The sequence below is a fragment of the Hyperolius riggenbachi genome, chromosome 1, assembly GCF_040937935.1.
Source record: "Hyperolius riggenbachi isolate aHypRig1 chromosome 1, aHypRig1.pri, whole genome shotgun sequence".
NCBI lineage: Eukaryota > Metazoa > Chordata > Amphibia > Anura > Hyperoliidae > Hyperolius > Hyperolius riggenbachi.
Genome location: NC_090646.1, coordinates 61091417 through 61108021, shown reverse-complemented (window position 1 = coordinate 61108021; position 16605 = coordinate 61091417). Strand labels below are relative to the sequence as shown.

At 45.1% G+C, this 16605-nt stretch overlaps 1 protein-coding gene across 1 annotated transcript in view; it reads left to right on the top strand.

The window, feature by feature from the left end:
- The window catches only part of GFRA4 (GDNF family receptor alpha 4), a 733069-nt gene that overhangs the window by 481149 nt on the left and 235315 nt on the right, over positions 1-16605 (top strand). The window contains exon 2 of the mRNA XM_068274699.1: positions 12814-12891. Coding sequence (XP_068130800.1) covers positions 12814-12891 — 78 coding nt within the window. The remainder of the gene's footprint in view (positions 1-12813; positions 12892-16605) is intronic.

Below are 16605 nucleotides of genomic sequence, written 5' to 3'. Positions count from 1 at the left end.
CATACCGCTAAGGAGGTTAAGCAGAAGAGTGGGAATAAGAGGGATTTTTTTTTTTGCAAATAGACCTTGTAGTTTTTGAGAAAATCTATGTTAAAGTTGGCGGAAATTATCGCGAAAATCCGCATCGGTATGCGGAAATCGGAAGCGGTAGCAGGAGGTAATTGGCAATGGTAGAATGCGAATTTTCCGCGTAAGCGGAAATTGGCAATTCCGACCATCCCTGATGGCTATGTCCCTATTTTGCTCAGATTATGTGAGGTGTTGTTTAACATATCTGTTGTTTTGGCTTCTGAACGGAGGATTGCAGAGGACTTTAGTCTCAAGATGGTAATAGTTGTTCGCCACCTTGTTTGGCTTTTTTATACCATTCTTGGCCGCCGGCCTTCTTTTCCTCTAGCTGAAATTGTTATTTGTGTTTCTATGTGTTTGCAGAATGTTTGTTTTTGAGTTCTGTCAAAATGTCTTTCTAAATAAAGAATCTTTAAAAAAAATTAAATGGCTATTTTAAAAAATAAGCAATTTTATTCATTGTTATTTTTACTACAGTTCCTCTTTAAGTTAATAGCACTTTTTATGCAAATATATATCGCTGTATTTAATTAATACATGTCCAAACTGCATAAAATTTGCACCTGCTCAGTGCTCATCAACTATTCGCATCCCATTGACCATCCCCCGATCACGACCTTTCAGTGACCTGGGAGCCTGTTGGCTCCGCCTTAGTGTACAGACAATGACTCTGCTTCCTTTAGGCCTTGATGCGTCTACATATTATGCTGGGCCCGTATTACCACATTCCAGATAACTACTTCAAAGCATGCAAATGTGATAATATGAAATCTCCTTTCCAGCGAACGGCACACCGATCAATCCTCGCGCAGATTATTCGCCCATCTCGAATGTATAAAACAAAGAATATGATTAATTTGTAATCCTTCCCTTCACATTGTGCCTGAGAATACCTTTGAATTCCGTCGTGTGAATTATCCAAATGCTTATTTAACTGGCAGTATTGGGGTCAGATTGGACTCCAATGTGAAGCTGGTTTTAGCTGATAATTCATTTCTGGGTGCCGGAAGGGTTTTTCGTTTGGCTGGATGGAACAGATTTTTCTTAAAGAGGAAATCCAGTGAAAATAACATAATAAAAAAAGTGCGTAATTTTTACAATAATTATGTATAAATGATTTAGTCAGTGTTTGCCCATTGTAAAATCTTTCCTCTTCCTGATTTACATTCTGACATTTATCACATGGTGGCATTTTTACTGCTGGCAGGTGATGTCATTGGAAGGAGATGCTGCTTTTTTTGGCAGTTGGAAACAACTGTTATTTCCCACAATGCAACAAGGCTCCCACAATGTGGTTGTCAGTACCTAGGTGCTGACCTCTCACTGTGGGAGGGGTTTCAGCACAATATCAGCCATACAGACACCTCTGATGATCTATCCGATAAAAAGTAAAGATTTCTTGTGGGAAAGGGGGTATCAGCTACTGATTGGGAGGAAATTCCTCAGGAGTGTTGCTAGGATCCTAAAAGATCCAGGGCACTTTTGGACACTCCAGCTGAAAAATGGGTGTGGCATCAGAATGTGGGTGTGATCTTGGGTGGAGCCAAATTTAAATGAACGTAGCAACAATCTAAGTAGGCCTGCCCAGCAAAATGTTGGATGATGCACGCCTCTCCATTAATACAAAAAAAAAAAAATGAAGCATATTGCATAAATAGTCAGTGTCACTTCAACATAACTAGGCAGAGTTACCTGGCTTTCTGTGCTGGCTGGTCTGGCTTTCTGCTGGGCAGGATGGCCAGCTGCCAGGTTGTCTGGCAATTCCCTCATAGCATTCCTTGACCTTCTAGTGGACCCTTATTAGTGATGGTCACACTGTAGTCACTTCCTGTCTGAGTCAGGACTGAGTCAGTCACTTACATACCTGATATTTAACTCTTTCAGACAGAGAAAGAAAAAAAAGGAACACAGCACAGTTATTTGTGTGCTAGGCACTTTACATACACATGTCTATCTCGTCATGTCACATGTCACTTCGGGTATCCTTTAAAAAGTCCCACAGCCCATGCGGATATGTACTCCATTTTGGGTAGGCCAGTGTACTCAGTGCTATAGGTGGGGTCTCACCAAATGCCCTGTACGCCATAAATTCAAAGCTTCCTTTGATTTGTGCGTATTTTACCCAGCAAATACATAATCACGCTCAATAAAGCAACCTGTAAACCTCAGAAAGGATGCTGATTGCTTTCATATCAGCACCTTCCAGAGAAAAGAAGAGAAAAAAATGAAATTAGACTTGGCCGGAGCATTTTGCAGGCTTGAAATACGGAAAATATAATTAGATGTAGAGGGAATGGAGGTAGCGAGCGCAAGCATTAAATGAAGCCATCACCGATAATTATTCCTGTGTGAAGGATAAATTAACTCTTTAGAACTGAAGACTGGGTACGGTATCCGCTTGTCTGAAGCCACATACAGACCTGTAGATTATCGGTCAAAGAGACTGTTTATGACCAGATTGTATATTCGCCAGGCTCGGGGGGGAGGGGCCTTGCTCCTTAAAGGACCACAACAGCACTGACAGGCCGCTGGGTACTGGTGCCCTTACCTCCACCGACAGATACGGGGACAGTCACAGAGACAACAAGGTGAAGGAAGGAACAACTTCCTATTAGGGCACCATGGCAACCACGTCACATCAACCTGATGTCACGTAACAGACGAGGCTGCCAGAGGGAGAGACAACAGTTAGGGCCTGAGCCCACTAACGCAGTTGTGCGCAGGTGTACGCAGTTGTGTCTGCTTTTCAGCATCTGTAACATTGATGTGTTATTGAAAAGCGGAAATAACTGCGCACAATTGCGTTAGTGGACTTAGGCCCTTACCGTGAAGAGGAGGGAGTGCGTGGTCAGTAGTGACAGACTGTGTGTTGGGGGGGGGGGGGGGGCAGTAACAGGCCACATGTCCGGGAGAGAGGTGGGGGAAGGCCAACAATTGCAGGTTTTTATCAGGGTTGTTTAGGGGAGGGGAAATTGTGGGGGGGGGGGGTGCTCTTACCTTTGTTTGGGAGGTATCACTTCTTCCTCCAAGGGCCTGGGGCGGTAAAAAGCATTCAGCCTGGAAGAATGGGGGGGGGGGGGGGTTGGGACCCTTTTTTTAAAAAATTTGAGCACCCCCACTTAAGGATCATCTGGATGGCCCTGATATTCACACAAGTCTTTTTTTCTGTTGGGCGGCTTCATACATTTTGACGGATCTGTTTGTCCTACTTACGATGGAAGGTGTTCTCAGCTGGACATTGTGATCCATATCTACATACGTCACATAAGTCAGGGATTGCAGGATGTTAGATGGTGGTGTTTAAAAGTAAAGGAAAAGGTAATGGTACAGCTCAAGATCTCTTTGTCAAGGTCTCTAAGGCCGGTTTTACACCTGGCCAGTGCATTTGCGGTGCTCCGCCATATATCGTATCCTAGACTACTACAGATTGTTGGTCAACTTCAGGCTGTGTGTGAGGTGAACATTAGACTATGACTATGGTAAGGATTATATTGTGAGCTCCTCTGAGGACAGGCAGTGACATGACTATGTACTCTGTAATGTGCTGCAGAGGATGTCAGTGCTATATAAATACATAATAATAATATGGTAGGGCATTAGACTATGACTATGGTAGGATTAGATTAAAGTGTGACCTCCCCTGAGGACAGTCAGGGACATGACTATGTGCTCTGTAATGTGCTGCAGGAGATGTCAGTGCTATATAAATACATCATAAATATGGTAGGACATTAGACTATGACTATTGTAGGATTAGATTGCGAGCTCCTCTGAGGACAGTTAGTGACATGACTATGTACAAGCCTGTAAAGTGGTGCAGAAGATGTCAGTTCTATGTAAATACATAATAATAATTTGGTAGGACATTAGACTATGACTATTGTAGGATTAGATTGTGAGCTCCTCTGAGGACAGTTAGTGACATGACTATGTACTCTGTACAGTGCTGCAGAAGATGTCAGTGCTATGTAAATACATAATAATATGGTAGGACATGAGACTATGACTATGGTAGGATTAGATTGTGAGCTCCTCTGAGGACAGTCAGTGGCATGACTATGTACTCTGTAAAGTGCTGCAGAAGATGTCAGTGCTATATAAATACATAATAATAATATGGTAGGACATTAGACTGTGACTATTGTAGGATTAGATTGTGAGCTTCTCTGAGGACAGTCAGTGGCATGACTATGTACTCTGTAAAGTGCTGGGGAAGATGTCAGTTCTATATAAAATACTAAATAATAATAATAATAATAATAATAATAATAATTTATCTAAACAGTCAGTTTTAGAAGGCATTTCCTTAACAATTCCGCTGGCAGATGGGCCAGTGCAGTATGATATTTTTATATTTTGTCCGCTCTATCTTCAGCATGTCCCACTTTGGGCAAACAGGTCCTGTCTCCACTTTATTGCATCCCAGAGGAACCCCCAGAGGGTAGAAATGCTTCCCTTCCTCTCTTGTGAAGTGACTGCGGCTGCACCCCGGCTTCCAGCGAATCTAGGGCTGCTGAATTCTACCGAGAGACTCGGTGAAATGCAAATGCCACATATTCCCTCCACAAAGCCGGGAGACAAGCTTTTAACACATAAAACTAAAAATTAAATACTCCGGCTATATAGAGGGGTTTAATTACTTGTAGATTTAAGCCTCAGGTTTAAAATGCATTTCCATTGCTTTAGGATGACAGTTTACCATGTGTTCCTCTGTTGCCGGAGCCCAGCGCTCAGCATGATAGATATGTTTCCTGTAAGGAGCACGTTAAGGGGGTCCCCCACCAACACATTTTAAGTAGAAGTGTTTTTTTAAAAGATACCTGAAGTGACATGTGACATGACGAGATAGACATGTGTTTGTACAGTGCCTAGCACACAAATAACTATGCTGTGTTCCTTTTTGTTTTTTTTTCTCTGCCTGAAATAGTTAAATATCAGGTATGTAAGTGGCTGACTCAGTCCTGACAGGAAGTGACTACAGTGTGACCCTCACTGATAAGAAATTCCAACTATAAAACACTTTCCTAGCAGAAAACGGCTTATGAGAGCAAGAAAGAGATAAAAAGGGGAATTTCTTATCAGTGAGGGTCACACTGTAGTCACTTCCTGTCTGAGTCAGGACTGAGTCAGCCACTTGCATACCTGATATTTAACCATTTCAGACAGAGAAAGAAAAAATGAAACACAGCATAGTTATTTGTGTGCCTGGCACTGTACATACACATGTCTATCTCATCATGTCACATGTCACTTCGGGTATCCTTTAAAGCAAACCTGAAGGGTAAAAAGTATGATATAATGAATTGTATGTGTAGTACGGCTAACAAATAGAACATTAGTAGCAAAGAAAATAGTCTCATATTTTTATCTTCAGTTATACGGCTTTTTGTTATAGCGTTGCATTATTCTGTAACAGTTGCAGTTTACAAAACACACATTTTTAAGCTCTAAAACAAAGTAGAAATAATTACCCCTTGAACTTTCCTGCAGCAAACCTTATCTCAAACTGTCCCTCACTGTTTCTTGGCTGTTTAATGGCTTCAGAAAACAAGACTGTATTCAACTGAAGCCCTTTTGCATAGATAACAACTTACGTTTTTTTTTAACTCTTCCTGTACTGGAAAACAATAGGAGACTACTTTCTTTTCTACTAATGTTCTAGTTCTTAGCGGTGTGTTGCATGGTCACACCTTCTTCGTACTTTGTGGGTCACATGGTCACTTCTTCTTCCTACTTTGTGTGTCACATGGTCACACCTCCTTCCTACTTTATGTGTCACATGGTCACACCTTCTTCCTACTTTGTGTGTCACATGGCCACACCTTCTTCCTACTTTGTGTGTCACATGGCCACACCTTCTTCCTACTTTGTGTGTCACATGGCCACACCTTCTTCCTACTTTGTGTGTCACATGGCCACACCTTCTTCCTACTTTGTGTGTCACATGGTCACACCTTCTTCCCACTTTGTGTGTCACATGGTCACACCGTCTTCCTACTTTATGTGTCACATGGTCACACCTTCTTCCCACTTTGTGTGTCACATGTCACACCTTCCTACTTTATGTGTCACATGGTAACACCTTCTTCCTACTTTGTGTGTCACATGGTCACACCTTCCTACTTTATGTGTCACATGGTCACACCTTCTTCCTACTTTGTGTGTCACATGGTCACACCTTCTTCCTACTTTGTGTGTCACATGGTCACACCTTCTTCCCACTTTGTGTGTCACATGGTCACACCTTCCTACTTTATGTGTCACATGGTCACACCTTCTTCCTACTTTATGTGTCACATGGTCATACCTTCTTCCTACTTTGTGTGTCACATGGTCACACCTTCCTACTTTATGTGTCACATGGTCACACCTTCTTCCTACTTTATGTGTCACATGGTCATACCTTCTTCCTACTTTGTGTGTCACATGGTCATACCTTCTTCCCACTTTGTGTGTCACATGGTCATACCTTGTTCCTACTTTGTGTGTTACATGGTCACACCTTCTTCCTACTTTGTGTCACATGGTCACACCTTCTTCCTACTTTATGTGTCACATGGTCACACCTTCTTTCCACTTTGTGTGTCACAATCACACCTGATTGATCCGCCCACCAGCCAAATCGAGAGAAGGTAGGAAACAAACTTTAGTGCAGAATCAATCCCATTTAGCCCATAAAAAGTTTCTGTCCATCACTTTGCTTCTGTACAATGTTTATATTCAGTCACCGTCTTAATTGCTATTAAAATTTGTCTTGTCAGTTTTGGCTGTTGTTGGGCTTGAAGGCACTCACTAAGGTAATTATATATTTTATTGCCTAAACTGTTGGTATGGGCCCTTTAGCTAACGTGCGTCTCGCTGCCGGGAGTTCTGCCTTAAAATGTTAGAAGCGTTTTTTTAATTAGTTCCTTTTTTTTTGCTGGCAAGCTCTAGCAGTGGGGAATTTTGCATTATGTATGTTGTCCTGCCAATTACCTAAAATTCCCTTTCCACCAACCGGCTCGAGAAAGAGAAATTAAGCCTGGCTTTCCTCGCTGCTCTCGTGCAATCGCAATCCAGCCAAATCCCCACATTGTATGCGAGCCTGCGCCTCCCCACCTGCCTCTGCAGATCCTCTGTGGATAGAGAACATAATTCCTTTAAAGCTTAAGGTTAAACTAGCCTCCGATCCGGCGGACGTGCCTGGTGGGGGGGGGGGGGGGGGGTTATAGACGGGTGGAGGGAGATTACTTTCCTTGTGATAAGGATGCGTATTAGCAGGTGCAGTTTTCAAGACTCTGCCCAATACCTACAGACTTGTGAGTTGTCGTATTACATCACTGCTCCCTGATGGACAGAAATATATGTGCCTGTTTGCGATAAGTTTTAGTATTGAGCTTCTGCCTGAAACTTTCAAAAGTAACTTAACTTCTTGGGGACCGCCTCACGCCGATGGGCGTGACCGCGGCGGCAGCCCCAGGACCGCCTAACGCCAATTGGCGTCAAGTCCTAGGGCTGCAGTTTCCCAGGGAACGGCCGCGCATATGCGCGGGATATTAGATGGTCACGCATTTCAGTGCATTGCAGTGCGCTTTTTTTAAGCTATGTTTTGCTTATTGTAGCTGTAGCAGTTGTCAATAAAGCTTTATTTTCATATGTAAATGTATTTTTTTTCCAAATAGGGGTAAAAAAAGTTATGCGCTGCTATGCGCTAAAAAAAAGCACACCCATTCACTTACATTGATGTGCGCTTTTCAGGTCAATGCACAGAAATGCATGCAACGCTAGGTTTTTTGTAATGCAGCTCAGCCCAGTGCCAAGACGTGAACCAGGCTCATTCAATGACATGAGAATATCAATACCTTGCAGAGCACACAGGGCAATGCGCTGTGAAAAGTGCACAGAAACGGCCCTGATGTGAATGAGGCCTTATTCTTTTTAAGGTTTTGCCCATACAGAGGGCCTCCGTGTATCTCCTAGCTGCGGCTGGCTGACAGCTGATATAGTGAGAGTTCACGCAAAGACATTCAAGAAGAGCGCACAGAGACACGCATCTAAAAATAGGGACAATGATGTCAGGGTGGGATAAAATTATGACACTTTAAAAGCTGAGAATGTGCAATATGAAAACAGAAACTTATAGGCCCCGCCAGCCGCTGTACTTATCTGACACGCCAGGGCGAAATTCTAAACCGCTACGCAGGGAAACGCTGGGGAAGTGTAATTTTAGGAAAACAGGACGGGAGAAATCAATGATGGTAGCAGGTAATAGTGCCGTCCTTCTGGCTTTGACACGTTGAGTAAGTGAATGCATAAAAAAAAGGCCCCGAATTATATGGAGCATAGAGAGCAGCCAACGCCAGCATTAAGCTTCCCATGCTTGAAAGTGACATTTGTGGGAAGGCTGGATGTGTGACTCCAATATTACACAGACGCTTACGTGTTTAGGGAGAGAATGTTGCTGTGAAATAATAAAGCGCAAAGTCCCACATAAAACCCTGGCAGGTGACTCAGCAAGGTGAATGCAAGGTGGTGTCATTGGATGCCAAAACTTAAAGAGGAACTCTAACCCAGGATTGAACTTCATTCCAATCAGTAGCATACCTCCCAATATTTTGATAGGAAAGTGGGACAATTAAGCCACACCCATGCCACGCCCCTAACCACGCAATGGCACACCCCTAACCACACATACCATAAAGATTTCATAAGAATAGGATGTTATTTTATAATACAAACCACCCTGCCCCTATCTATCCTGGTTCATTTACCTTCATATTAACATCTGAAAATAAGAAATACATCAATTTAAAGAAAACCTGTAACTAAAAAAAGTTCCCCTGGGGGGTACTCTCCTCGGGTGGGGGAAGCCTCCGGATCCTATCGAGGCTTCCCCCGTCCTTCTGTGTCCCGCGGTGGCCTCGCTGTGCCCCTCTGAACAGCGGGGATGTAAATATTTACCTTCCCGGCTCCAGCGCAGGCGCAGTATCAGCTCTCCACTCGGAGATAGGTGGAAATAGCCGAATCGTTGTCAGTCCGCTCTTCTGCGCTGGCGCAAGTTTAATGCACCTGCGTAGTAGAGCAGACCCGACAGAGATTTACTATTTCCATCTATTTCCGTGCTGAGAGCCGCAACAGCGCCCCTGCTGGGTCCAGGGAAGGTAAGTATATCAAGCGTTGTCAGGCTTGTCGAGGGGGATTGCGGGACACTCCGGGGGAGCCAGTGCTGGACTGCCTGCAGCTACAGGGGAGGGGAAGCCTCATTGGGACCCTGAGGCTTCCCCCTCCCGAGGTAAGTACCCCCCAGAGGACGTTTTCTTTAGTACAGGGTCTCTTTAAAGGATGGGGACAATGTTTAGGGTCAATTAAACACATTTTTCAGTAGAAAAATACCTATATTTACACAGATCTGCACATCAGTTCTTAAAGAGGGACAATTGAGGAAGAAAGAGGGACAGAGGGATGGGGTTACCAAAATCCACCCCTCCTGGTTGTAAAAAAAGACACCTTACAGGCAGAAGATTGGGGTAGAGGATGCAAAGTTCCCCTCAGCTGCTCTTTGAAGGAGGAAGGTCAATTTTTTATTTCAAAACATTCCAAAGAGGAAGGTCTACTTCCAAGAAGAAGGTAGATCATACGCCATATGACTTCTTCAATCTCTAGCTAAAAAATGTACTGTAGGTATCTAGACAGGTTATTTTTTTCACCAATACTGTATTATAGTTGAGCCTTTGCATCGTGTGTCCAGAATAATTGCTGGACTTTTGCTTTGTGTTGCATGCAAAGAAACCATTTACAAAAAAATAGATTGGGTTTATTGCAGGCTCAGTAGCAACGTCCCATCAGCCCCTGCTGCAAGGACATCTTATCATACCTAGGTCAAATTTTAATTAATTGTCATAAATTTGAATACTTCATTGTGTCCTTAGGAATGCAGTTTTGTGCCGTGCTGAGTGATACAGGCACTCAGCATTCGCATTGTGACTATAACACACTGCGTGGCACCGTATAGAAACCCGTTGTGCCGAACGAGGAAAATATAGAGATTACTGCTCCCTTTATTCTTTGGAGTGCTCTTAACTGTTATGTTTAACACTATCAAACACCTGATTGCCACGCTGTGATCCAAACAGCCCTTTGTCTCGCTAGAAAATGACTCCTCTGATTGTCTACTGCTTCATTCTCTTTTGAGAGGGAAAAAAAAAGAACCCACATTTTCCTGTATTTACTCTGTGAGATGTCGTCTTGGTACGCCCACTTTAGAAGAACGGTCTACCTAATGTACTGGTGTAACGGCTGGACTCCATGATCGCAGATTAAAAACCTCCATTTAGATGCAGTCTCTGCTATAGCAACAACAAAAGGACTTTCAGAGCCTCGAAAATGCGAGTGCCTGGTGATGTAATGCTTTCACAAAAAGGAGCCGATCCAACAGGCAGGGACATTTTTGCTGGAGATGCATTAAAGGCCTAGGCCTTGGGCGGCTGCGGCCCAAGGGGCGGCTGGGCATGGAAGAGAGGGGTTGGCTTCATATGGAGAGGGGTGGCTTTTCCTAAATGGAAAAGGGAGGATGTAAATGTGGAACAACACATGGAAGATGCTTCCCAGTGCCAGCTATACATGCTGCTTGATTGCTTTTTATGAAAGTAAAAATGGAAGTGGGGGTTTCCCTTATAATAGTTGGGTGACCACAAAAAAGTTGCTCTAGAGGCGGAAAAATCTAGCCTTGCCCTCAGCTCTGGTGGAGGGTGCAGATTATAACATCATCACCGTACGTTCAGCTTGGAAAGCTAAAAAGGGGCGTGTCTGAGAACCAGGGCCGTCACTGCCATGGATGCAAAGGGCCGGTTTAAGCCACATGGGGGCCTCAGGGCAAAAATAACATGGGGACTCCAGGGGCCCCCTGGCCGGCCGGACCCCCAGGTGGCCTCCCCCTGACGGCTCCCGGTGGCCTCTTGCATGTTTGGTAGTTCAGCTGCCTTGAAATATCTCACCTCATCCAGTGGCGGCTCTGTCCCGAGCTCCATCTTAAACCACGTTGCCTGCGTCTTCTTTTTGCCGATGCATGTTATTTACACATAACAAGCGCTGGATGGAGAAGACGCAGGCAATGGGGCTGAAGACGGAGAGTGGGACTGAGTAGCCGTCGGGAAAGGTGAGAGATTTCAAGGCAGCTGCACTACCAAATGGGGGACAAAGGGAGCCATCAGGGGAGGCCACCTGGGAGGTCTGTCAGTGTGGGGGCCCTGGGAGTCCCCATGTTATTTTTGCCCTGAGGCCCCCGTGTGGCTTAAACCAGCCCTACTGAGAACAGGCTTGAGAGATGCTAAAGAATAAGCAGCTTATAAGTATGCTACAGTTAATTTATGGCCGCAAATTGCCCCGGGCCATGACCACTAATGCTATATAATGCATTATTGATTTATTGATTTTGCCTCCTAAAAACATTTCAGAAACTTCAGTCTGTCTATGCAATTTAGAAAACAATGCGGCTTCCAGGATCAGACCACTGGTAATGTGTTTGGTCTCCAGCTGGCCTAGCTCAAGAAGATCAATGGAATGAAAAACGAGTAGAGCCATACTCTATGTCACCACACGGTGCTTTATAGAACACACATACAAACCACGAATAACCCACCTGGGGACATGAGTCCCCACCGCTTGTGTCACTTCCTGCAATGCCGCCCACTGTTCAGTACAGTGGGCGTCATTGCAGGAAGTGACGTGAGCAGTGGAACGCAGCGCTGGATTAAGGAAGTAGGTGAGTCATTGCTTCCCCCGCTGCCTGATTAATGAAATATTGCACAAATAGCTGGAGGTGGAGCACGGACGGGGGAGCCCCATGTAAGGGGGGATCCGACTCCCCTCCCCACCGCTGTGCCAACTTCTCCCCCTTCCTGGCTGATTCCCCCTCAAACTCCTGAATAATTAACTGCATTCTACAGTACTATATGTTGTTACAGTATCTCTTTGAAGTGACCCTGAGACGGGGGAAAATTAAAAATGTATACATACCTGGGGCTTCCACCAGTCACCTCTGGCCTAATCGCTCACTCGCCACTGTCCTCCACCTCCTGTTTTTGCAAATGGCTATATTATGGGGAAAAGGTAAAGAGAAAAATTATTGACACCCACCAATTTACCTTGTATTTCACTTGGTTTTTCGAACCGAACCTCCACAATTCTCCTACAATAAATCAATCTGTGACATGGTTGTCGTGAAAAAGGATTGGTTTAATGGTTACTCTGTGACATAGCAAAACATAAAAGTGTGCGTAGACACATCATTAAAAACAACAGCGCTGTTGTAAAAAGCTGCTCCACCCTGCCATACCCAAACGCATCACCCAGTCATCCTTCAAAAACATGCACACTGGCCCAAGAAAAAATAGTCCGTCACTTTTCTTTTGCAAATGGCCCCAGAAAGTCCTTTGGTCCAGAGCCAACTGCACATACGTTCTGTGCCTGTGCCGACTGGACAACTTACCGGGGCCAGTTGCGGAGGCAAGGGACCAATCAGGCCGGAGGGGGTTGGAGGAATCCCCAGGTATGTATACATGTTTTAATTCCCCTATCTCATGGCCACTTTAACAGCAGCAAGGAATTCTAAGAAAGCAAAACAATTATACGTTTATACAGTATAAATATGTTTGCCAAATGCAATGGCATAAAATCTGAATCTGCTTGTTTTTACGTATTTATACCCCCCACACACACACAATATGATGTCACTAATGTATTCCCTCTTTCCACTTTCCGTTGCAGCTTCAAGCAGCGGCCAGCGGAGCAACAGGCGGAAGACAGCATCAGAAATCTCCACAAGCAACAGACAAAAGACAAAAGGTTTTCTTCTTTCTCACATTCATTTCTGCTAATTATGCCTTTAGCTGCAAAGCACTGCATAAAAAAAAACAAAAACACAAAAAAGAAAAAAAAAACTGAAAAGAAAGAAAAAAAATACCAGCAATTGTTTCCATTGAATAGCAGAATCGATGCCTGGTGTCTGGGAGGCAGGTAGGCTTTTCTGCCGCCAGCGACACGGCGAGATCATTGTGCATTTAGAGTTGTGGGTAAAGAATCTTCAAGTCAGAGCGCGGTGACAATGTGAATGGAAATTCTAATGACTTGCTTCAGCAGCCCTATTATCTCGGCAGTGCATTAGAGTGTAATCTTCCAAACATGTGTGAGGGATGGGAGGCTCGGAGACTGCCAATATATATGTTTATCATTATTCCGCTCCCAGAGCTCTCTCCCCTCTCCATCTCCATGTCACCGGCGCCGACCGCCATACGTCCCCAGCGTCCCCGCTGACATTTGTGAAAGGGCCACGCTGCCGTCCCTGGCTAGGCGAACAGGTTAGTTCTGCATTCTGCGCGGCAACCTGCAGCGTCCAGATAAGGAGGCGCATTTTTTTTTTTAAGATAAAGGTGCGCTTGGCGGGCGGCGGTCCCGATGTGTACATGAAATTAATAAAATAAACGCAGGCGTTATGAATCGGCTCTCCTACATCGTGAGGAGTGTTTCACGTTAAATAGTACGCCTATAGGCAGAAACGCTGCATCAATGCACAAAATTGTTTGCCTTGTTTCTGTGCCTTTTTACTCCTTTTTTCTCCTGTTTTTTTCCCCCACACTTATGCCATTTCTACTGCAAGCATTTCCATGTTTCTGCTTGTATGGCGGATGGTGAACAATCCTAACCGCAGTGAGCAGCGCCGGATTTACCGCACTGGAGCTTATAGGCACAGATGTCCTGGCTGCTTAGATTTCACCCTCCATGAACCTACAACCCTCCCGCCAACCCGCAACACAAGTGTACTGGCTGGCCCAGCTGTCCCTTTTCTCTTGCTCCTCATAAGTAGCTACAGGTGCCCCTTAGTATTAGGTAGCTAGAGGTGCCCCTGACTGAAGGAAGAACTCATCAGTGGAATGTCAAGAGCTGGGTGAGTGACCAATCATTTATACTCTCATCAAGACTCTGCATGGGGGAGGAGGGAGTGGGCCGCCTATCCATCATCAGGCGCACGTAGGCACGTGCCTACAGTGCCTTATGGTAAATCTGACCCTGGCAGTGAATGCCTGCTGAAGCTAAATGCTGGATTCACGTTGTATTGCATGAAAACCTGACCCTGTAAACAGCCGCGTAACTGCATTTCATGGGAGCCCCCAGCAAAACTTTGATGATCAACCCCTCCAAATGTTCACACCCCTTCCCTTTCCTCCTCTTGGTGCTCTTCATGGCCTTGTGGCCTATCTCACAAGGGTCATAAAACTATAGCTCCCAACTGTCCCTCTTTTGGAACCCTGTCCCTCTGGCCCTCTTTCCTCCTCAGCTGTCCCTCTTTCAGGACTGATGTACAGATCTATGTAAATATATGTATTTTTCTACTGACAAATGTGTTTAATTGACTCTGAACTTTATTCCCATCCTTAAAGGATACCCAAACTGACATGTGACATGATGAGATAGACATGTGTATGTACAGTGCCAAGCACACAAATAACTAGACTGTGTTCCTTTTTTTCTTTCTCTGCCTGAAAGAGTTAAATATCAGGTATGTAAGTGGCTGACTCAGTCCTGACTCAGACAGGAAGTGACTACAGTATGACCCTCACTGATAAGAAATTCCAACTACAAAACACCTTCCTAGCAGAAAATGGATTCTGAGAGCAAGAAAGAGATACAAATAGGAATTTGTTATCAGTGAAGGTCACACTGTAGTCACTTCCTGTCTGAGTCAGGACTGAGTCAGCCACTTACATACCTGATATTTAACTCTTTCAGACAGAGAAAGAAAAAAAGGAACACAGCATAGTTATTTGTGTGCTTGGCACTGTACATACACATGTCTATCTCATCATGTCACATGTCACCTTGGGTATCCTTTAAATTAATATATTTCTTATTTTCAAATGTTAATATGAAGGAAAATGAACCAGGATAGAAAGGGGCAGTGTGGTTTGAATTATAAAATAACATATTTTTGTTATGAAATCTTTATAGTGTGCGTGATTAGGGGTGTGAAGGGGCGTAGTTAGAGGTATGGCAGGGGCGTGGCTTAAGTGTCCATCTTTCTGATCTCAAAAAGTTAGGAGATATGTAACACAAGTGTGGCCATCATGTGTATTGTGCTCTGTAATGGAGGAAGTGAAGGTTAGTAGTTGGGCTCCCCTCCAGTTACACCCCTTCCTGTAAAAACGGATCAGTTTCTAAGGCCCCTTTCACACAGGCAGCTGACAGGCAGTGAATGCACTGCCTGTCAGCTGCTTTCCTGCACCGGCCAAGTACTAGGTAGGACAGGTGCCCTCCACCCGTGGAGTTCATACTCGACATGCCGCAGTTCTCTGCTGCCCTGTAACACCACCCCTGCAATTTGGTTGCATTTAAATTGTACCCAAATTGCACTGGCGGTCGGCAGACATAAGACTGCACGGGAGTCTCCCATCTCAAAGAGGCTTTACCGAGGCATCAGTTTTTCATCCACTTCTGTCCGTTCTGTTTTCGCTTCGCCACCCACCCTGTACTTATCGCCATTACGCTTACATTACTCCACCGCCACTTCAGCTGCCATTCAAGTCTTCTGCTTGCTAGAAACACCGGTATCCAGCTACCAGAGCCCCATCAGAAGCATCAGGCTGCCATTGGTTTGCAAAAGACCAATGGGAATCTTCCATGAGCACCAGGGAGGGTTTTCAATTTTCCCCTACTCAGTGAAACAATGAGAATCATTCCTGGGGAGGGATGATTCCCATTGGTCTACTGCAGACCAATGGGAGTCTGATGCTCCTGCTGGGGCTCTGGGAGATGGATACCAGCATTTTTTTTCCATGCAGGGGCCAAATGGACAGCTGCAGTGGCTAGCATTGATTCCAATGGCTTCCATCGCTTCGTCTGGCCAATCCGGCATATGATGCAGGACCCAAACTCACATTCCGCTTGTTGGAATGGACCGATGTGAACAGATCCCATTGCTTTGCATTGGATCTGTTTCGTTCAGTTCCGATAAAAGAAACATTCCTGTGCAGTGTGGAAGGAGCCTTAAAGTCCGTGACAGTTAATAATGGCGCACAGCGCCAGGGGAATACAAGGGGCGCCCCATAGACTTACATTATATAACGCTATTTAGCGTTATAAGTGTTAAAAAATGGCGCAGGCAGTGTGCCGTACACATATAACGCTAAATAGCGTTATAAATGTTCAAAAATGCAGCGGGGGTCGGGGGAGGAGAGAGGCAGCGGGACACTGGAGGGCATAGGCATCGGGGGGATATGTGCAGAAGCATACGTTACCTTGTCCTGGGTCGGCGATCGCTCCTTCCCTCCGCTCCTTCACTTCTTCCATTCGTTTACTGTAGTCCTGCAGCCGGCCAATCACCATGTGGCTTCAGTCCCCGCATGGTGATTGGCCGGCTGCAGGACTACAGCAAACTAATGGAAGGAGCGGAGGGAAGGAGCGAACGCCGGCCCAGGACAAGGTAACGTATGCCTCTGCATACATCCGCTGCCTATGCCCTCCAGTGTCCCGCTGCCTCTCTCCCCCAGCCCCCGCTGCCTAGAC